At 49.0% G+C, this 22,296-nt stretch overlaps 1 protein-coding gene across 4 annotated transcripts in view; it reads right to left on the bottom strand.

Moving 5' to 3' along the window:
• Positions 1-22,296, bottom strand: part of PRDM16 (PR/SET domain 16) — a 289,426-nt gene that overhangs the window by 8,883 nt on the left and 258,247 nt on the right. For 3 of the 4 annotated variants that reach the window (XM_042031975.1, XM_042031978.1, XM_042031977.1), the window contains 8 exons: positions 21,927-22,080; positions 16,794-18,195; positions 13,174-13,261; positions 9,309-9,478; positions 7,564-7,641; positions 2,061-2,230; positions 939-1,113; positions 209-439 (listed from right to left, as the gene is read on the bottom strand). In XM_042031975.1, the coding sequence (XP_041887909.1) occupies positions 209-439; positions 939-1,113; positions 2,061-2,230; positions 7,564-7,641; positions 9,309-9,478; positions 13,174-13,261; positions 16,794-18,195; positions 21,927-22,080 (2,468 nt within the window). The remainder of the gene's footprint in view (positions 1-208; positions 440-938; positions 1,114-2,060; positions 2,231-7,563; positions 7,642-9,308; positions 9,479-13,173; positions 13,262-16,793; positions 18,196-21,926; positions 22,081-22,296) is intronic. The other variant, XM_042031976.1, reaches the window with a different exon arrangement.

Consider the following 22,296-nt stretch of genomic DNA (forward strand, 5'->3'; position numbering starts at 1 on the left):
CTGATCCAGACTCCTCAAGCCTTGGACATCACCCCAGACTCTCCTTGCAGTCCACTTGTCTCGTGTCCCCCACCGTGGTGAAATGGAATCTGGAGTGAAGGTTTGAATCAAACGCATGGCATGGCTTGGAGAACAAACCCACAACACTCATGATGCACCACGGACACGGGCAGGGGGCTGAGCCCCCCGAGGGGAACGGCCCCCTCACCTTCGGGTGTGGTCAAAGCTCATGGTGAGAGACGTGGGCTCCTCATCCTCCTCATCCTCGAATGCTCCTCGGGGCTCCGCCGTGGGCGACGCCGTCTCGTCCTGGGACTTCCCCGTCAGGCTGTCGTCATCTTCCTCTTCCAGTTCTTCGTCCTCATCATCCACATCTTCTGTTTTCTCATTTGCCAGTCCGTGGCACTGGGAATTGCCGTCAATATCCTGGATTTCTGGCCTGAAATATTTGGTTGAAGGGGAGGGAGGAGAAGAAGAAGAAGAAAGAAAAGGAAAGAAAAAAAGATGGCAAATGTTTAAGTGATGTATTCCCACTGGAATGCCAGACTTTGGTAATGTCCTACGTAGACATGAACACAAAACACATTTATGTACACATATATGTTATTTAAAATCTAACAAGAAGAAAACCAGCGTGCTGCAGGCATTTAAAAATCACTATTCCTAAGGGCCAATAAGCCTGTCGAGAATACACCAGCCCCAAGGCTTTTTGAACTACGGATTTGTGCAGTCTGGATTTAAATGCTGTTTTTTCATCTCTTTAAATTTAACATCTGTGGGACAAGCAGCCTTCCTCCTTCTCCAGGCTCTGTCCTCTAACTATTTCCCTTCAAGCAGCCAGGAGGAAGAAGCTTCTACCAGCCAGCCTGAATTCCCTCTCCTATTATTCTGCTGTTCATGCCTGTCTTACCAGCAGATAATTTCATTTTCTTGCCTACCTTTTATCTGCTAAAGCTGACGCTTGATTCATCTCGCTATTTGCAATAAAATTTCTGATTTCCGAGAAATAGGAATCCTCTTTTTCGTCTAAAAGTGCATGGTTGTCTGATTCCGAGTTGGGGGAGGAGGCGCTGGTCCCGAGGTGGTTGGTGATGACTCCGGAGTGCTGGCTCACTGCAGGGCAGGAACACGGAGAGACAACAGGACAGAGAACAGGAGACTCCATCAGGTGTTGGCAAGGCCAGGATTAAGAGGGGACATAAAGGAAGAAGGTTCTCAACAGCCCTCTCACTTTATATTAATGACTGAATACTCAAGAGGAAAGTCGTGGAGCAAAGCTCCCAAGGGAAGATTGTGTTCTCCAGACTGAAATCCAGGTGATGTTCAGCACTTATGGACAACACACACAACCTAAGAACCATTGCAGGGCTGTTTGCCTGTACCTTTTCCATAATAATTTTTCCCCATGCTGGGAAATCACTTACTTGGCTTCATCACAGGAATTCCTTCCTTCCATTTTTTATGTTAAAACAAAACTTATTTATCTTCTGGAACTTCCAAAAAAACCCTACAAACAACCCTACAAACTCATCCTTAGGGGACAGTGCATTCCAGCTGATGCCTTTTCCTGGTCTTAAAATCAAGAGTCATAGGGGAAGGGGAAAAGGGATTTTACCTTGGTATTTATTTTAAGGATCCTCAGGTGCACACATCCAGGTCATATGCATCGAGATGCACCCTGCCTGAGTATCCCCAAAGATCGGGTATATCATTATAGGTGCTACTAATTAGCACATCTATCACAGATTCCCCAATGAGAGGCTCGAGTGAGCCCCCCTCCCCGAGGAACCTTCCCCTGGATGGTTCTATCTTGGTTTACAGAATGTGTTCTGGAGGGGACCTTGGGGTCTGGGGCACACTGATCCCTGGCTACGAAGCTTCTAAAATGTTGAGTCTCTCAGCTTGACAAACAAGTCCAAGAATGTAGGGAAAAAACACTAGGAATACAGAAGTTGTAAAAAGGTATAACAGGAGTATAAAAGAAAAGGCAAAAAGTCTTCATGGCATCAGAGTCTCCTCTCTCCAGTGATCCCCAGCAGAGCCACAGAGCCTTTCCCCACCTGGAACGTTCTCGTGCTCGTGCTTCTTCAGGTGCCTGTCGAGGTTGGTCTGCTGCCCGAAGCACCTGTTGCACAGGTGGCACTTGAATGGCTTCTCCTTGTTGTGGATGTTCCGGACGTGCCGCTGCAGGTTGGAGGAAATGCTGAATGACCTGTCACAGTATTTACACCTGAAAATACCAAAGAGTAAAACGTCAGGGGGAAAAAACCCAACCCAAACTGCAAAAAAAGAGAGAAAAATTTAACTATCGATACCCCAGGAAATGTTGGTCTATAAATCTTGACTTGGCTGAGGGAAGCACAAAGCATTAATCATCCCAGACAAATCTGATATTGTTGTTACTCAAGGAGCACAAAGAAAGGATTGAGATTAATTAGGAAGTGAGTTGTCCAAACAAATAAGAGTTTGAAACGAAATAATTACTTTTCCACGCATGGATGTAGGAATGAGAGAGGTGGATTTATTCCTTCCACTTTTTTTTGTGGGGAATCAGGTGAAATATGGCTGTGGAGGGAGGACAGGGAAGGGAGAAGAAGAAAGAAGGGAGGTGAAATGTATAAAGTAGTTATTAACTGGCAAATCCCTGCATGACAGTTAGCTGGACACACAGAAAATTCCAGCTTTATTTGCAAAATTCCTTGCGGTACTGGAGATGCAGGGAGTGCAGCGTGGCTTTAAAGGTAATTATGGCTATTCTTGTAGCAAAACAGCTCCCAAGAAATCCACCATCCTTTCCAAGCAGGATAGGATTTACTCCTGGGAGCGAATATCTGGTTTATGATGAAAAGCTGGAACGCAAGGAGCCAAGCCAGGATCTTCAGGGGAGCTGCTGAGTGAAGAAATATTCCCTGTCTCAGCTAAATCTCCTCAGGACCCACGGCAGATGGGCTGGGGGGGGTTGTTCAAAGCCATCGCCCCCATTTTGGGTTTAGAGTGCCCCCAAATAAATTGGAATTGCTGAGGGTGGTGCCGGGCGGGCTCAGGCCAGCGCAGAGCGGGAGCTGCCGGTGGACTGAAGGTGGCAGCTCCGAGCTGCGGTGGAGAGTTTGGGTCTAAAACTCCTGAAAGCCTCATTCCTGCCCGAACCCGCCGGATCCCTCCTTACATCTCCCTTGAAACACGTCACTCGTACCTCAGCAAAGCTGCTCCCCCACGGCTCCGCTGCCAAAACCCACGAGCAGCAGAATCTGTCTCCGCTGCAGAGCTCCACAAACCCTGGGCACTGACAAGATTCAAACTCTTCCCAAGCCCTTGTAATTCCAGAACAAATCCACTCCAGCAGGGCTGCTCTGAGCTCCTCTAACCCACAGCGACATCTGCCCCGCGGAGCTGAGCTGCTCCTCGATGGGAATCCTGGAATTCCAGGATGGTTTTGGGACCTTGAAGCCCGTCCAGTGCCACCCCCTGCCGTGGGCAGGGACACCTTCCACCCCCCCAGGGTGCTCCAAGCCCTGTCCAGGCTGGCCTTGGAGACTTGCAGGGATGGGGCAGCCTGTGCCAGGGCCTCTCCAGCACTCCAAGACATGGAGGGGCATCCACGCAGGTTTTGGGAGTACCTGGAGGCAGCTGCTGGTGTGCACAGACTCACCCCGTGCCTGCCTCACTCAAGGATGGAACTGGATTTCCCTGGACACAGAGGACGGGGGGTTCTTCCCTACAGACACAACAGGTTCAACTGCGAGTGTGAAAGATCCCCCCTGTGAAACACACAGACCCCATTTCCAGATGTGCTCCAGCTGTGATTTTTATTCGGTCTCTAAAAATAAATGGATATTATTTTTGGAAAAAGCGGGGATACATTTATGAAACACTCTCCCTCCCTGAATGTTTATGGATTCCATGTCCACTTCTGAATTTCCTACTGCTAAATCTCCAACAAGAATAAAGATATTTCAAATAATGCACCTTTATTAGGATTAAGCAAGGGAGAAAGCAAAACCTCTTTTCAAACCACAGCTTTTCCAGATTTCTGAAGTCTTTCTTCTTCTTTTTTTTTTTTTCAAAAAACCCCAAATAAATCCAGAAAACAAGATGTTATTTGAACATCAGCAAGGACAAGCACAGTTTCTATAAGGAGAGTTCAACACGGATTTCCAGCACCAAGGAATCCTCTCTCAGATTCCTGTTCAGCACTCCAGCAAACTGCAATGTCCAAACCTGCCAATATCCCCAAATTCCTGCTATTCCATGGGATTTTCATGAGCGGTTTTGTCCAGTTTAAATGAGGAGCCCCCTCCTCATCCCTGCTGATGCCAGGGCTTTTCTCTCCCTGCCTGTCCTCACCAGCTCCTAAAATAATGCTTTTTTCATGTGTCCCAGTGCCTGGCACAGGGGATACCTGGCAGAGGGGATACCTGGCACAGTGGGCACCGGGCTAACCCAGCTGCCCAGCCTGGCTGTCCCTGCCATCACCCCCAGGAGCAGCTCCAGCCATTTAAAGGCAGCCCAAGGCAGGAGCGAGCCGGCCTCCTCCGTGTCCATTTATTTAGATGTTCAGGAAGCCTTTGAAAAGCTCCCCGTGACAAGTCCTAGCCTTAACCATGAGCTATGTGGATGCAGGGTCGGGAATGGGGAGGGATCAAGAGCTTGTTAAAAAAATAGGAACCAGAGGGGCACTGGGAAGGAGCAGCGAATGCCTGGGAGCAAAGGGATGAGGGAGATGTCCGGCGTTATTTGTGGTCCCAGAGGGGTCGGTGCTGGGAGCTCTGCTGGTTTTAATCTAAATAAATGGCAGAGGAACCAGCTTAAATTCAGGGAGAGGGGTGAACGCGGAGGGAGAAGAAGAATAAAACTCAAAGGCAGCGGTGTTTGCTTTGCAAACAGCCCCACAAAGCTTCTCCCTTATCAGCTTAAAGGGCTGCAAACATCCAAAGTGGGAGGGAGTGACAGCAAGGAAGGAGCCAGGGCTGCAGCTGGGGAGCGCTGGGGAATGACAGGAAATCCTGGGAGCTGGAGGAGCTCCCGTACCTGGGACAACACGGGAGAAAGCAGGGAGCAGACCCCGGGAGTGTGGGGAGGAGTTCTGAGTCCCTCTCCCAAAGTTTTGCACCGATCAGTGTGAGCTGAAGAAGAATTGCAGGGAAAAAACCCACAGAACACATGGAGAGCAACTCCCCCTCCGAGCGACTCCTCAGCCTCGAGTGCATTTATAGCAGGGGGGAGCTCAGGCTGCGTTTTGAAAACCAGAAAATGAGAAATATCTTCAATATTTATCGAACTGTGTGCAATCTTAGGAGATGTCAGGTGTGGCTGTGAGTTCCAGCTTAATGCAGATAACAGGACACGAGGCCTCCAAGGGCCTTTTTATCACTGAGTTCTGAAATACATAGCGCTGAATTTCAGGTTTGGTGCAGAAAAAATAAAAGAGGGAAAAGAAACTTGTTGAATTTTGCTGTAGGGCACAGGGTCTCGGAGTGTTTCACTTGATTTTTAGGAAGTGCATTAGCAGGTATTGCTCACTCCTCAGAAAACACGTTGCAATTTCCCTTTATAGAAAGAATCTGCCTCCTTTATTGCTCATATGCTATTAATTCCTACTTTATACGTAATTAGACATGTAAGAAGTTTGAGTGACTTCCTAACTGCCCCCAAAAAACTCCAAAAAACCCATCACTTGATCAAAGGCAATCAGGAATCAAACCCAAAACACCTTATTTTCTAGCCTGTTGTCTTTAAGAACATTTAAATTAATATTTGGATTAATATTTGAATTATTATATATAGAAATATTTTTATATAGTGACAGGGTAAAAAAAAATAAAAATTGAACAATCAAAAGCAAAGTTGCAAAGGAGACAACAATAAAACACTGAGAAGTCAACAACCTCCTTTTACCTGCCTGAAGTCAGCACTTAAAAACCAAGCTTTCAAAACAAGCCTGGCTGCCAAAGCTGCAAATCTCAGTTCTCTGAGAGGAAAAGCAAATCAATGATAATTAAAGCTCGTCTGTAAACGCAGCCCCGGCTCTCCGGGGTGCTGTTAGAATGCAACATTGTCCAGGAGTCAGACCTCTAAAAAACCCACACAGGCTATTTGCTGGGAGAAGACCAGATCAAATAAATCTTTATTTTCCTAACCTTTGTTAAGTTGCAAGTCTCCTTTTTTGGAAGAAAAACCGAAGGAACAATCTCAGAATAATCGGGAGTGAGTGTTTCCGTGGACAGGGAACACGCAGGACCTGTTCAGGCATCTCAAATAACACAACCCCAAACATCCCAGCAGGGAATGGATCCAAAATATATGTCTGCTTTTTTGGGGGGGTGGTGGGGTGGTGTATTTTGAATTTACCTAATGTCTACACTTAAAATTCTGGTAGGAAAATAACCGTGATTCTCAGTGTAGCAGGGATTACAATGTGGGAGAGTCAATTCTTAGGTTAAACTGAGCATAAAAATGCGATGTATTTGACCACACAGCCTTTTGCTGCTCATAAATTTGTGTTTCTCTTTATTTCATAACTGCTCCATTTGCTTTGTTGTGAACTTATGGCTGTGGATGAAACGCTGCAATGTCAGCTACCCAAAGAGAAACGGAATTGTTGCCATTGTTTGACAACCTGCAAAACACTCGCTCACGTCATGGCAAACACAATGCTGGACTTGCAGCGAGCTCTCGATTCACCATTCCTTCAGGTTTGCTCATTTCTGGACCTCATTCTAACAAAAAAAAAGGGCATTTTTTGCCCAAGTTTTTTAAACTGTTTGTAAAGCACTGGGAGAAAATTCTAAGGGGAAGGATTTCCATGAGAAATAGTTATTTATACACCTAGGCCCAGATAATATGTGCATTTTGTTGTGAATTTTATTCAGATTTAAACCCTGACTTGGACAGGAGCCACAGAATCCACTGGGCTGGGACACTGTCCCTGTGCACACTGAAGCATCAAAATCACATCACCTTGTCCCCAACTGACAGAAAACAGCTCAGCCTCCTACCTTAAACACTCACAAACGTGTGAGACTCTGTGTGAATCCCCCCACTCCCAGACCTCCTTTTAAACTCCCTGATTTAAGCTCAGGAACTACCAAAATTCAGTTTGAAGGCAGGTAAATTGACAGGGTTTTTCTTGCCTTTGTGGTTTTGATCCCTTACTCCAGGCACCTCTGATGCTCATTAAGAAAAGGAAAAAAAACCCCAGCTAGCCCCAGCAGTGAAGGTCCTGGCAAGCCCTTCAAACCAGCCCGAATTTCAGAGCCATTCAGCACCTTCAGCTGTCCTTGAGATGAATGGTGAACGTGAGTGTGAAACAACACTGCAAATCAGAGCCCTCATTTGCCAGCATACATCTAAATATAAGTTAAGTGTCTATCTTCGAGCTGCCAAGCCTGATTATTTTTGGCTGGTACACATAATATACAACCCTATGAATCACTCTGTGTAATGCTCCAGGCCTGTGGAATTCTGCTGGCACAGCTTTATGGAGGGGGGGGGGGGGAAGGAAAAATACCGGAGTGGTGAGTGAGGAGTGTTTGGGAAAGGGTTTTTTATGGGGGACAACATCACCTGTAAGGCTGCTCTCCAGTGTGTGTCCGCAGATGCCTCGTCAGGTTGGCTGAGCGTGGGAAGATCTTGCCACAGTACCTGGACAGGGAAAGCCAAAGGAAACCATCAGGAGAGCCCAGGGATGCCACAGCACATCCTGACACTGCTCCCAAAACCCCTTCGTGCGCTCGCAGCCGAGGGGGACAATGGGGAGGACGAATCTGCCACCCCAGGGTTACAGGGGTCACTGTGCTGGCATCAGAGCTCCAGGAGCAGCTGAGGGAGCTGGGAGGGCTCAGCCTGGGGAAAAGGAAACTCAGAGAGGACCTTCTCACTCCTACAACTCCCTGACAGGAGCGTGCAGCCAGGTGGGGTCAGGCTCTGCTCCCAGGGAATGAGGGACAGGACAAGAGGAAACGGCCTCAAGTTGCACTGGAGGAGGTTTAGATTGGATATTTGGAATTTTTTTTCACAGAAAGGCTTGTCAGTTGTTGGAATGGGATGCCCAGGGAGGCGGTGCAGTCACTATCCCTGGAAGTGTTCAAAGCAAGTGTGGACACGGCACTTGAGGACATGGTTTAGCTACAGCATTCCTGCATCAGGGTACAGAGGGTTTAATCACTGCCTGGTCAGATGGGCACTTGAGATGTTTCTGCATCTCCTTTATAGCCCTGTTGATGTGGTCATCATACGGAATCTGCTCTTTCATCCTTGGAATTCACAGAATTTTCCTCTGGATAAAGGCTGCAGCACCGTGGTGGGGGTTAGGAGGCTGGCCGGCTGCTTAGAGCAGGCAAACACAGCCACAGGAAATTAATAAAGGAAGGAACTCTGTTCCACAATAAATCTGGTTCACAGTAAAATCAAAAAGGTATAAATAAAAACACTAATTGGGAAAAAAATTACCAGGGATGAGGGGCTGCACTCTGTGACTATGAAACCTATTGTAGGAGGAAGCTATGACAGACTTCCTTAATTTCAGGGACCTTCAGCTGTCCTGAGGATGAATGGTTAATGTGAGTGTTCCCCAGCAGTGGAAATCCAAATGGTAACTTGTGAGTGTGCATCTAAAATTTAAGTTTAGTCCCTGTTGTAAGTAGAAACCTCAAATTTCTAAATACTCAACTGAAATCCGAGCCTGCAGCTTTTGTGGCAAAGTTGAACATAGAAGACACGTCAACCAAGGTTTGTACCCACTTTCTGCACCCAAAAAAATCTCCTCAGCAGGAGCCACCATGAGAACCTCGAGGTAAAATTGCGACAGCAGACAGAGGTTTATTATTAAATACCCGTGATCTGCTCCAATTTGGAGCAGTGATGGGTACGTGAGGACTTCTGTGGATAGAACTGGGTTTGAAAAAGTTGTTTCCTGCATGCTGTTTTTTAAAATTCAATCATTTTTCCATAGCTGAGGTTGGATACAGCCGGGACTGCCATTGGGAACACCAGAGACTTGGCCTGGGGAGTTGGGTTTGCTTGAGAATCTCCAGATCCGCTCCCAAGGTTATTAAAAATTACAAAGCAAACAGAAGATGCTGATTTCCTACCAGACAAAACAAACTGTTTCTGAGGGAATTAGTCATCCCAGCTCTGCTCTCATTCTGCCGCCTCTTGTTTTCCCTCCTGGCAGAGACGTCGGCGTGGAGCTGCCCCGCTCCGTGCTGGTGCCCAGCGCAGCTGCCCAGCTGGGGTGGCACATCCCAGGGTGTTTCCACATCCTGGGGTGTTTCCACACTGCTGTGGATGCCGTGGGATGCCCGGCTCACCTGCAGGTGTAGCGCTCCTTGCCCTTGCGCAGGATGGGGTCGGAGAGCGTGGGCGGCGGCGATCGGAAGTTGAAGGGGTGGTGGGGAAGGGGCTGCAGGGACGAGCCAGAGTCGGCCTTCATGGCTGCAAAGCTCTCCAGTTTCTCTGTCATCGTCTCGATGGCCGACATCTGCAAGGACAAGGAGAGAGCTCCTGTCGGTAAAATCCCCGGGAAGGGCAGGATCTGATGCAGGAACACCAGTTTTGGTTGGGCAAAGGCTCCTGCTGGTGTCTGCTCTCTTGGAATTTGGAGGCACAGCGGGAAATGGAGCCACTGAATCCAGCCAGGAAAGGCAGGAGTAGTGTATTGGTCCTGCAGAAAGCAGGAAAGGCACAGATGGCAAAGCCAGGCATTTAGGTCCCAGAAACTAGCACTTGTTCACTTTCTGCAGCGTGCCTGTGCTCGCTTTCAGCACTTCAGATCAAAACTAATCTCAGAATACACCTGAGATATCCGTTTTTCCTGGGATAACACTGAAACCAAATACCATGGTCAGATGCCTGAGGTAGAACTCACTATGCAAACCCAAACCAAAGTCTTGGGAAGCAGAGAGGTCTGACGGCTCCTACAGCATCCTGGGGGGCTCGGAGGGACAGGCCAGCGAGGGGTGGGTGGGCAGGCAGGGACACAACCCCAGGATAGGGAGGACAGAAAATTTTTGGGCCCAAAGCAGAAGAATCCTGGCCAAAGTGGAGTGAGAGGGATGTGTGATGGCTGCTCGGGGAGCTGAGGAGAAGCTGAGGCTGAAGGGGTGAAGAGGAGGAGTTGGGATCAGTCTCCACAGGGAGCTTGCCTGGTGAAGAGGCTAACACTTTAATTATGGGTAGGGAAGGTTCAGCAACTCCTAAAGGTGGTGGAAGGATGGGTGGGAGATGGCTGAGCTTCCTGGAGTGAAAGGGAGCTCCAGCCAAACCCCTGGATGTGAGCGGTGGCTGGGTGAGTTACGGTCAGGAGGAGCAACACCTACACATCCCGTTGGGATGGGAGCAGCTGGCAGGCAGGCCTGGAGATGGGACACCAAGCAGAACATCCCTGGATGCTTTATCAGATTTAGTTTGTATGACTTGGCCACGTTCTCACAGACACGAGATTGAACACCACACCAGAAAGAGGGAGAAAGGGAACAACCTGGAGATACAGGAGCAGGGGAAAGCAAAAGAAGGAAAAACTGAAGCTGGACTATGTGCAAAAAAAAAAAAAATTAAAAATGGAAGTGCATAAAAATCCACTTTTACAGCACTTTTACTTTCATTACAGCGCAACAGGAAATCCAAGTCCAAGAGAGCAACGCAGCTCGGAGGACGCTGCCGACATCTCCAACATCCAGCTTCATGCACTCCTGAGAGCATTTTCGAGATACCAGGGGCAGAAAAGAGGGATAAAGCAAACAAGGCAGCAATAAAGCTGCCTCCTGGCTGCGCTGACATCACTGGGACAGGCGGGAGCAGCCGGGGCGGCAGCGAGGAGCGGAAGGCAGGAGGAAGCCATACATCACCCCGAGATGCTCGATTGTACAGGAAGGGCTGACCTTTTGCACGTTTACACTTTATTAAACTGGGCTTTAGTGGGGGAGGCAGAGGGGGGAGAGAGCCAAGATATTGTTTAAAAATACACAGCAATGAAAAAAGTTGTCTTAATCACCCCCGAAGACATTGTGGAGGGCTGACAACCATTCATAAGCTGTGAAAGAGAGGAGCAGTAACCCCCATTTCCCGATAATAGATCCACAGCCCCTTAGCTGGAGGCTCCCAGCCCATGATAAATAGTAAGTAATACTTAGCACCAGCCACTTGAAAAGGTTACTTTATCATTTACAGCACCAGCTCTGCCCCAGCTGCCAGTCATGCAACAAAACCATCACGTTAAAAAGCTCTCCAGACCTTTCAGAGCTGTGCTCTCAGCCCTTCGCCCAGGTACCTGGAGCTCTCCTTTGTTGTGCTCTGTTCTTTAGGCACTTAGTCAGAGATATTTGCTGGCTTGAGAGCCATAGGCTGGTTTTAAAATTCTAAACACTGGCCACGGCCTCTCCAGTGGCAAAGGCACTTTGCTATTTAGGGAACAACTGCCTGTAAAACAGAAAGGGGGAAGAAAGGAAATGTAACAGGTGAGGAAAGGCTTTCCATTAAGTTATCAAAAAGTTACACCGGTTATTTATGTTGTCCAGAGTTTCATTTGGAATAGACAGTGTAGGAAAACTCCCAGAGAGCACAGGAACTTCTGCCAATGACTGGCTAAGAAATAAGAGCTGCCTGAGATTCGTTTTGGGAGAGGAAACATCTCCTGAACGCTTTTATCACATCTTCTGGCTTCATCACATCCCAGTGAGGGCACTCCAAGAGAGCAGGGGATTAGTCACAGAGGAAAAGGCCGAGACCAGACTCGTGTTTAGAGTGAGACAAGCCCGAGTAGAACGTGACTCTGACTGACCAGGCACGGGAACGTTGGTCCTAATGAAGAAAGCAGAAGCAGGAGCCCTGGAGATGTGATTTCTTAGGAAAAGATCCAGGATCCAGAATTCTTAGGAATGCTGGGTCCAGAGAATTGTCACGGCCCCAAGGCTGTCAGAGCTCTCAGACACAGGGTGGGATTGTTGGGCTGCCCTGTGCAGGGCACAGGTTGGACTGGATGATCCTTCCAGCTCAGGATATTCCGTGATTCTGTGATAATACTGGAAAGGGATCTGGTGTTCCAAACCTCCCATACTCTGGAACAAATGCCCCGTGTTCCTTCGCTGTGCCTGGAACACCTGACTGACTGCAGCATGGGAACGGCGCCTCTCCAGATCGAGTGATCTGAGCACAGCGCTTGCCCTATTAAATCAGTTATCAGGAAGCTTTGGGCTGGAGTGATTGTAAATTTGAGGCTATTCTGCGTGATAAGCTGTTAGAGATAACCAGACCTTCCAGATCTTTTCACTGCCATGGGAAGAGGACGTGGTCAGGATTTCGGGAACAATGTTAACAACCTTCCACCCAGAGCTTGCTCCTGCTCGGGGTCTGGATGTTTCTCATCGTCTCCTTGGGTTGCTTTGCCACGCTCCTCCCTGCTATCAGATTCTTTACAGGCAGATATCCCCACTATTCTAACTCACACAAACACAGGATGTTCCTGGCCAGCCTGTCACCATTATCCAGCCTGGATGAAGGAAAAATCGGGGGAAGTTATTAACCAAACTCTGAGGTTGGTGCGAAACAATGAGGGAACTAAGTTTAGCTGTGAACGCAACCAGGACCCAGCTTTCACAAACCTGCGAGTTATTTATCTAAGGTGGGAAACATTATCAGGGGAGAACAATGCCTGTGAATATAAAGGAGAGCACAATGAGGACCACGGGGCTGGGATCCCAGCCTGGGCACAGCAGGAGGGACTGGGATAGCTGGAGGCTGTCGCACGCCTTTGGAGCAGCACGGCTGAACCCACTGCCCGCCACTTCCACGCACTCCTCGGGATGGAAGAGAGCTTCAGGCAGGTAGAAAATGCTGCTGCCTGGGGGCTGCGCAGTCCTTCTCTAGTTTGTACCGCTTTAGATGACCCCCCCAGGTGTTCCCAGAGGAAAAAACACGCAGGCATTCTGTGAAAGAGGCATTTGGCAGATCCTATGAGCTGCTCAGTTTTTCTGGCAAAAAGAAGCAGCAAGGCACAACTGCCATCATCCTCCAACTGTGAATTAAAAGTGTCTGGAAGGAACTGGTAGGAAAATAGTGGCGTTTCCAATCAAGCCCTTGGATGAGGAAGAGTCTGACCCCAGTGATCCCAGGGATCTGTGTGTACCAGCTCCACCTCAGCATTCCATCAGCACGGCACGACAATGTCACTGCTGTTACCTGGGGGTGAAAAAGCAGTGGGGAGGGTCGCAGGTACTTCTCCTTGAGGGCACCCACGGGGTCTGTCACCTTCCGCTTCTCCACCCTGCTGGACAACAACACAGAGGGTTACATACCTCACAGGCAGCCCCACGCAGCCACACCGTGCTTAAGTTACACACAAGGTTGTTCTCCTGCTCACACAAATGTCTTCCTCCCCGTTCTTCTGGACGCTACAAATTCTGATGCACAATTACCCCGCAGAAAGTGCTGGAAACAACACAAACAGAAATCCCCTCCTTCGGGCAGTATTTTTGACTAAGGAAACATTTTGCTCCTGCTCTGCTGCAGTGGTTTATAAGCCTCTGCTGTTGTGAAATGTCATGGAAAACCCTGCATTTAGAGCAAAATTGTCTGAGCAGGAGAAGCTCTAGAGTCCACAGCAGGCAGCCCCTGCATGGAAAAAAAATTTTCTTTGAGAGTTTGTGTTTATCTGAAGAGTTAACAGTGGGCCAGACTTTGCAGCCCCAAGCGTGCTGAAATCATTAGGTGTTTCATATTTGTTTCCTCCCTCGCAGCTGAGACATAATTTGCATTGAGTTTCTTTGGCAAGCCCATGTGGACAACGGTTTAAAAAGTGAGGGACTGGTGGGAGAATTCTAAAGCGACTCAGAAACCCGAGTTGTTCTGATATCACCTCAGCCCGTTCAAATATTTCATGTTTAAGCACCTGAGATGCAGAAATGACCCTAATGTGAGGCTCCTACTTTTGAAAATACTGGCTTTGCTTCCACAAAATATTCTACTTGCAGGGAAACCCAAGTGTGGAACCACCAAAAAGACAAACTGAGATGTTCTCTGAGGGAAAAAAAGTGTTGTGGAAGTAACTCCAACAAACACAGCTGCATCTTTAAACAGCTGGAATTGAGTCCATCCAGCTAAACCAGTAGAAATCCAAGAGTAAGAGTGATTTTAACTACATTAGTCCAGCATAAATTGAGAGCAAATTATTTTAGCTGCATTTCAGCTGATTGGTGTGTGGATCAAATTACCAAAGAGTTTAAAGAAGAACCCTGCCGAGTGCAGCCAGTGAACTGTGCTTAATCTGAATTTAATTCTTCTTGGGTAGAGGGAAAGAGAAGAGCTGGATTGGAAATGCAGTCAGAATTAAGGGGCTTTGGAAGGGACGTGCTTTTATGGGGCTGAGTTGCCAGAAAAAACCAAAGAAAAGTAAAAAGTTGCTCCCTGAGCCCCCCTGACGAGCACAGCTTTGCTCTCCGTGAGGTGCTGAAACATCCAAGGGAACATCCCTGATCCCAGCAGAGCCGTCTGGGGAGAGCCCTGCCTGCTCCACATGCGTAAAACCTGGTGAATTGACAGCACTTCCCCAGCTCTGCCATCTCCCAGCGCCGGGAATGGGAACACAAGGTCCGAACGTCCCCGTCAGAGCCGAATTCCGCAGCGCCCGGAGGATTAAGCCGATCGTTTCGGCCCAGTGCCTGAGAACGTCACTCCCACAGGCCGAGCTAAAAATGCCCCCATTTCAGGCTGTCTGGCTGCATTAAATTATATCACCAGGAGAAAATGTCAAGGATTTAAGTGGCCTTTGGGAGCAAAAAAACGGAGGAGCCAAATGATGTGAGAGAGTCTGATAAAGGGAAGTTTAGAAACAAAATATTTCCATATTTTTCAAGCTGGGACTTGGAAGCTGGGCTGTTTCGCTCATTACATCAGAAGTCTGATTCGCAAGCAACGCCACCGCTGACTTTCTATTTTAACACATGACTAAAACTATGTGCATCCCATGGAATGCAACAAATGATGCCCCCATCCTTCCCTTCCATCTGTCTTCTGGGCCTTTACGGTTTTCCCGAGGCCGCTGTTTTAATTGGCAGCGCCTTTCCCAAGCTGTGTTATTTCAGCATTCCCGCTGAACGTGCCCAGAGGTGGCAGGACCCTACATGGATTCTTTTGCTTTTCTATCCCATTTAGTGATTTTTTTTTTTTTTTCTTCTTTCCAGGAGTATTTTTTACGAACACTGCTCACCCCATGCCTGATTTCTCCAGGGGGAGATGGCCACGGTGGGTGCCAGGCAGGGCACAGCACCTCCCTGGCTGGGAGGTGTCCCCCTCCCAGATGGCACTGTGCGGGCACGTCACCCCTGAGAGCTGCCAGAGCGAGAGACGCTCGTTTTCAGCACTGAGGGCTCACTAATCCTCATCGCAGCCGACAGCTCCTTGGCCTGGCCAGACACTGACATCACTTTTTCCCACAGTTATCAGCCCTGCGACAGCGGCCGGCGGTGACATCGGCGCTGTCGTGGTGCTCGCAGCTCTTTGAGCGCCCATCCCGGCGCTGGCACCGTCATACCGCGGTGGCTCTGAGGCTTTCCAGGGCCAGGGACACAGCAGATCCTGCGGAGGAACAGCCATCAACCTTCCAGCAGGCTGGGCACAGCAAGGATCACCACGCATTCAGCACAAGGAATGCAAGGACAAACCGGACAAACTGTTCACCTCCACGATCTGAATCCAGGAGCCCTCCAGGCCAAGCCCACGTATCCAAGTGGATGCTGTGGAGCATTTAGACATTGCAATGGCTAATTTAGAGGTGGCAATGTCTAAGTCAAACTAGCTCAGGACATGTCTTTTCCCTGGACTTTGCTAAAACCAAACATGGCGCATCCACCTTATGCAAAGGCAATGCCGGATGGGTAACACACAGATTTACTGTCACCCTCACCACAAAGTTTTAATAATGTTCCTTTGGAAACAGGTTTTATAAAAAGCTCTCAAGCAGCAAAAGCCCCAAGTCTTCCCTTTTCGCCTCCTCCTGAGCTGATTCCTTCTGGAAGTTTAGCTGGCATTTGGATAACTTCACCCAGCCTGCTCTACACACGCCTTCCATGTTCAGCTCATTCTGACGTAACACATCAGGCCCTCCTCAGAACCATCTGTTCAAGTGACACCAGAAAGGCCTTGTTATCTCCCAAGAAAGATAAATCTGTGAGAAATGTATCCGGGAGAGATCTGGGTAGTAACATGCTACCATGTGTTTACACAGTACTTGTTACTCCAAGAGTAACACGTTTCGGCAGGTTGGGTCTGCACCAGCAGCTCCTCGGAAAGAAAAACTCCAAGAAAAGGCAATAGAAAAGGAAAAGGGAGGGAAGGAGGGAGGGAGGGAGGGAGGAAGAAAGGTGAAGCGGCTCACAAAAGGCCCTCAAGTCAGTCAGTGGGAGAGCTGCATTTCCAGGCTCCCAGGGCTCCTGACTCATTCCCAAGCCATGGGAGCCCAGGGCTCCAAGGCATCTGAACTCTGCATTCTTATCGAATCAAACCTCTGGAATTTCCCCAGCAGAAGTGCCATCTTAGCGATGGCTCGTGGGAGAGTCCTTAAATAGGTCAAGTTTCTTCTTTATCAAAACAAGGATGTGTTCCTCACACATTGAGTATGAGGGCTCCTTGCAATTACTCAGCCCTTTCCATTCAGGAGATTCAATGTGTTGAGAAGTACAAACAACTACAGGAGATGTTCACTTTTCTCCCCAACCAACCTGCATCCTCCCCTGCCTCAGGGTGTGGTGTCAGCTGGAAAAGGAGCTGGTTAGGGAAAGGCTTAAGGCAGGGTATGTTAATACCTGTAGATGGGGTCCATGAAAAAGGGCGATGGCTTAGCGTAGTGCAGGGAAGGCTGCTGAGGCAGCTGGGACTGGGAAATCTTAGGTAAGACCTCACTTGCCATCAGCTTCCTCTCCCCATAAATGTGGTTTTTCCGTGGCTCTCTCCCTCCGTTCTGGCTGGCTCGGATGCGGTTGCCAATGCTCAGATCCAGTGGCTGCTCCTCCCCTGAGGACGGGGCTGGGAGGACCTTGGGGGGCGGCAGGATTGGCTTAATCTCTTTTGGCTTCGTGGTGAGATCGAAGGGGGACTCCGAGCTTGTGCCGCCGACTTTGTGGAGGTCCCTGGGCGACTTTGGTTCTGCCTTGACCAGCAAGTTGTGATTGAGGGTCCGCTCCGTGAAAGGGTAGAGGGAGTGGGGAAAATTGGGGAGGAACTGGAAGGGGAACATGGAATGATATGGGAGCGAACCCATCTTTTTCTCCTGCATCCCCATAAAGCCAGGCCCAAAATACTTCTCTGCGATGGAGGCGATAGCTTTAATTGAGTCATTGGCTGCCCCCGTGGTGGGCAGCAGGTGCTCCTCGGGGGGAGGAAAGAAGGAATGCTGAGAATAGAAGAGAGGGATCTCGCTCGTGGCGTTGGTGGAACTGGCAGACACCGAGCTGCTGACGAAATCTGGCTTGGTCTCCATTTGTTTGCTCTTGTCTTTCGTTTTGTCCCTGTCACTCTCCGCGTCACTGTCCAGGTCAGAGCCGGTGCCAGTCGTGGTGTCCAGATCCGTGCCCGTGGTTGTATTGACATCCTCAAAGTCACTCCCATCGGACATGTCACTGTTCCTGGCTTTTAGCTTCTCCAGGTAGGAGTTTTCCAGGCTGCTTTCACATTTCTCCTCCCCTGAAGGGGCCTGGTTGCTGTTGCTCACTGCGGAGATCAGCGGGAGTGCCGGGTTCCCGAGGGGGCTGGGGAGCTTCGCGTCCGGAGTGTGGTTGAGGGGACTTTTGAGCAGTTGCGTGGGTGGTAACAAGGGAGGCCTGGGGTACAGAGAGGGTGGAAAAATCCCCGGGAATCCTGGGGTGAGGGCGGGGAAGGCTGGGGGTGTGGGCGAGAACGGGAGCCCGCCCGGGTGCGGGCGGGATGGGAAATACTCGTTAAAGCCCAGGCTGGCGTGGTTGAGGTTGGGAGAGGGCTTGGATTTGTCCATCATGGAGGTGGGCGTGAGGGGGAGGCCGGGGGCGAAGATGCCGGCGGGGCTGTAATGGTTCTTGCCCTCGCAGAAGCGCCGGTGCTTGTTGAGGGAGGAGGTAGTGCTGAACATCTGCCCGCAGTCCTTGCACTTGATCTGGGTGCGGCAGTCCGCGTGCATCCGCTTGTGGCGGCACAGGTTGGAGAACTGCGTGTAGGATTTGTGACAGACCTCACCTAAAGCGTCAACAGGAACCAACAACAAAAGCGATATGAAATTAACAGGAAAACGGCAGGGATTCGCCACGGGATTCACCAGCCTCCCTCCTCCGCCCCATCCCGTCCCGCCCGCTGCAGCCCTGGGGTCTCCCTTCCCCAGAGCAAGAAGGGGGAGAGCAGTGGAACATCACCACCTTTCCCTTTGGATGAAGCCCATCCTGGTGGATCTCTCAAGAAGTTGCTCCACACAAATCTGAGGGGATGTGCTACCTCTGCTCAAAGTTTTGGGGAACTTTCAGGAAGGATAATCGTGGAATCACAGAATAGTTTGGTTGGGAGGGACATGAAGCTCATCTCATCCCACCCCCTGCCATAGGCAGGGACACCTTCCGCTATCCCAGGTTGTTCCAAGCCCCCTCCAGCTGTCCCTGGACTCTTCCAGGGATGGGGCAGCCACAGCTTCTCTGGACACCCTGTGCCAGGGCCTGCCCATCCTCGCAGGGAACAATCTCTTCTGTATATCCAACCTAAATTGCCCCTCTTTCAGTTTGAATACATTCCCCCTTGTCCTGGCACTCCAAAGTCCCTCTCCAGCTTCCCTGTAGCCCCTTCAGATCCTGGGAGGTGCTGTGAGACTTCCACACAACCTTCTCTTCTCCAGGATGAACAGCCCCAGCTCTCTCAGCCAGGATCCATAGGGAAGATGTTGCAGTCCCCTCACAACTTCACTGCCCTGATCATACATTTTAATGATAACATCTCTTTATCCCAGCTCATCTGCTTCCCATTAGTCCTGGCATGGCAGGAAGCAATGAGGGCTGGAGGGAGAAGAACTCTGCCTCATTTAGTCAAACCTGCCCTTCCTGAATGCCCTCAGTGGTACAGAACCCCTCCAGGGGGCTGCTCTATAAATCCCCTGCTAGCCAGGCCTGGGTTCTGCCAGGGCTGGGATCTCTTTTTTTAATCCATTAAATCAGTCCAACACCTCTGCCCTGCTAAGTGAAGCCACATCAGCGTTTTCTTTAACGACCTGTAAATACCAAGCTTTCAAAACATGGATTTTTATGACCCCTTTCACCTCCAGACTTTGCTGCTGTGGAAGGAACAGGGCGAAGTGAGACAAAAATCCCACCCCAAACTTTTCCACACATCAAAACGCTGTGACTTTTTATTATCTGGTGCCTCTTTCGACATGGGAATAAATGTGGTGGTGAATTAACACACTCCTTCCCCCGGGGAACTGCTGTTATCACCCTTTTGTGAGCAGGGAAACCGAGACAAAGCAGGGGAAGGACATTGTTTGGGCTTGGACAGGCAAGGACAGGAATCCAAGTTCTGACACTCCAGCTCAGGGACTGCTCAGAGCTCCTTCCTCCCTCCCTGCTTTACTGATGGGTGCATGTGAGCGTGATTTTCCCTGTATTGTCTCCTAAATCTTTCCTAAATCTTTAGGATTTACTTCAGTGCTTGAGTATCAAATGACTGGCAGGGGAGTATTTCACTAGCAGCTCTGAAAATATCATAATACAATAAATTCTAATTGAATTTCAAAGCAGAAATGTATAAAATTTAATGAATTTGACATTTTAGTTCAGACGAGCACCCCAAAATCCAAAGGAGTGTCACTGAAGGCTCTGGTTTCTGACTGCACTGGAAATTTAGGCTGCACTGTCTGAGCCCAGAGAGTTTCATTGTTGGGCCCTGACACAGCCCAGAGCTGCAGGGGAAGCACAGACAGAACAAGAAAATCATCACAAGAGTTGCAATGTTAGAACCAATCCTAATTTTTGGCAATCACACTTTAAAATCTTGGGCCAGGTCTCCTGAACTGCTCTTGGTGCACACAAAGGGTTTTATGGCTGTTGTAAGTATTATTTCAGCTACCTTAGACTTGCAAAGAAAGGGTTTATTTGGCTTTTTTACTTCATTTTAAAGTGTTTTCTTAAACCCATTTCTTAAACAATATCCAGAGCTCTGAAAGGAAGCACTACTGAATTTATTTTCCATGAAAATTCAGCACTACTGAATTTTATTTCCACGACAGTCTCTTAATTACAACAATCTCTGGTTTCTTTCCAAGGGAATCAGGAATCACCATCCCTGGAATTGCTCGAAAAACCTGTGGATGTGGCACTTGGGGACAAGGTTTAATGGTGAACACAGAGGTGCTGGGTTAAAGGTTGGACTTGACGATCTCAGAGGGCTTTTCCAACTGAACCAATTCCATGATTCCAGGATTCTTCCATTTTTCACCCCGGGAATTGTTGTTAGATATATAAGTACTGCACAAAATTCCCTAAAGGGAAGTGCTACAGCCCTGAGAGCTCCCACCATCCTTCTAAAACAGGAAAACTGGAAGATTTCTGTCAAATCCAACGATTTAGTAATTCCACATGGAACGTCATCTCTTGCCCTTCTGATTTCTGCAGCTATAAAGTCACAGGTTTGGGGTCTTTTGAAAGCCAAATATAATATTTTAAAAAATTAAACACACACACACACACACACACACACACAGAGACCCTTTTCTTCCATTGAACCAGGATAAAAAACCTTCCTGGAGAATCCTGCCTCGTGGATTTGAAGTTGTTAATGGATTCCACGCTGATGGGCAAAACAACCTGACATGTCTGCCCAGGCAGGATCCCTCTGCAGTTGTTCCACCCGCTGATTTGGTCTGACAACTCCCTAATTCTGATGAGGTGAGAGTGAGGAGATTATGAGGAGAAATCCCTCATCTCCCTGCAGCAATCCTGGGAGTCAAATTATCCCTTTCATGTGCCCAGTGAAAGATTGCAGCAAAATGAGCAAGAGGAGGGGTTCTTCTTCCTCTGCTGACACCCAGCTGCTTATCTCAGGACACTGATTATCTCGGGACATTAATGAAATGAGTCTCCCAGGATATTCCTGCATGCTGTTCCCATTATACCAACAGGGAAAAAAAGGCAGGAGTGGGTTCAGTGGCTTCCCTGCCGTAACATCAAAGCCTGGAATCAAACCCAGATCCCGGCCCGTGCCTGAACGACATGTTCTGAAGTGTCAGGAAGTGATCCCTGAAGTTCCTGGAGCTTTGTTGTGACACCATGCACCTCCCTGCGCAGTTATCCAAACAGAGGGTGCTGTGTCAATTAAAAAAATATACAGCCCTGGGAATGACAGGGAATGAGATGGGTGGCTCTCCAGGGAAAATGCCCTTCTGGAAATATCCCAGCGAGGAGAGCACTGAGGACACAGTTCATCTGCTGTTTGTTTGGCTCCCAGCATTATCGAGATGAAACACGCAGTAAACAAAGAAGAAAAAACCTTCTTTGTAAAAAACACCTTCTCATGTCTGATTATTCCAAGTTCTTTACAAAGGCTCCAGGATTTGAGGCACCCCTGTAAAACGTTTCGATCAGGCTGAGCCAGCTATTTATTTATGTCACCAACAGGAGCATTCAAAAACGATTAAGGCAAAAAGAGAAGAGAGAAAGAAAAGATATGAGAAAATGGCATCGCTGTGACCGCTGAGAGACTCAGCTTTTAACTTGTCAAGAGAGTCAAAAACTGCCACGAATGTTTGCTGAAAAAACAGGGAGCATGCAAAAAAAAAAAAAAAAAAAAAAAAAAAAGAAAAAAAAGAAAAAAAAATTCATCTTATGCTCTGAGCTATAAAATTACAGCAGCCAGGGATGGGAGGGCTGGGGGGCCTCTGCAGGATCCCTGCAATTACAGCCAGCGCCGGGCTGGTGATGGCCGTGACAACTTACATATGAAAGGTTTGACAGTGCTGTGGATGTGCTTGTGCTGCTTGAGGCCCGAGGAGGTGGCGAAGGTCTTGCCGCAGTCGGGGCAGGCGTGGGCCCGCGCGCCCACGTGCTGCGAGCGGATGTGCCGCTGGAGGTTGCTGGGGTCCGTAAACACCTGCGGGGGAAAAACGCCTTCAGGAGGTGGGGGAAAGCAGGAGGAGAAGAGCCTACACGGGAAAACCTGATTTTGTTCGGTTTTTGTCACTGCTGCTCGTGGCATGAGGAGCGCGGGGTGGACAGGTGAGAACGGGTCATGGAAGAGCTCCGTTCGTGCCCTGCCAGGCTGTGGCACCTCCCTGAGCGTGTGGTGCTCACGGTTTGGCAGGTGTGT

This window comes from Corvus kubaryi, unplaced genomic scaffold (genome assembly GCF_017639235.1).
Source record: "Corvus kubaryi isolate FWS band 111438036 unplaced genomic scaffold, C.kubaryi_AGA036_p1.0 37352, whole genome shotgun sequence".
NCBI lineage: Eukaryota > Metazoa > Chordata > Aves > Passeriformes > Corvidae > Corvus > Corvus kubaryi.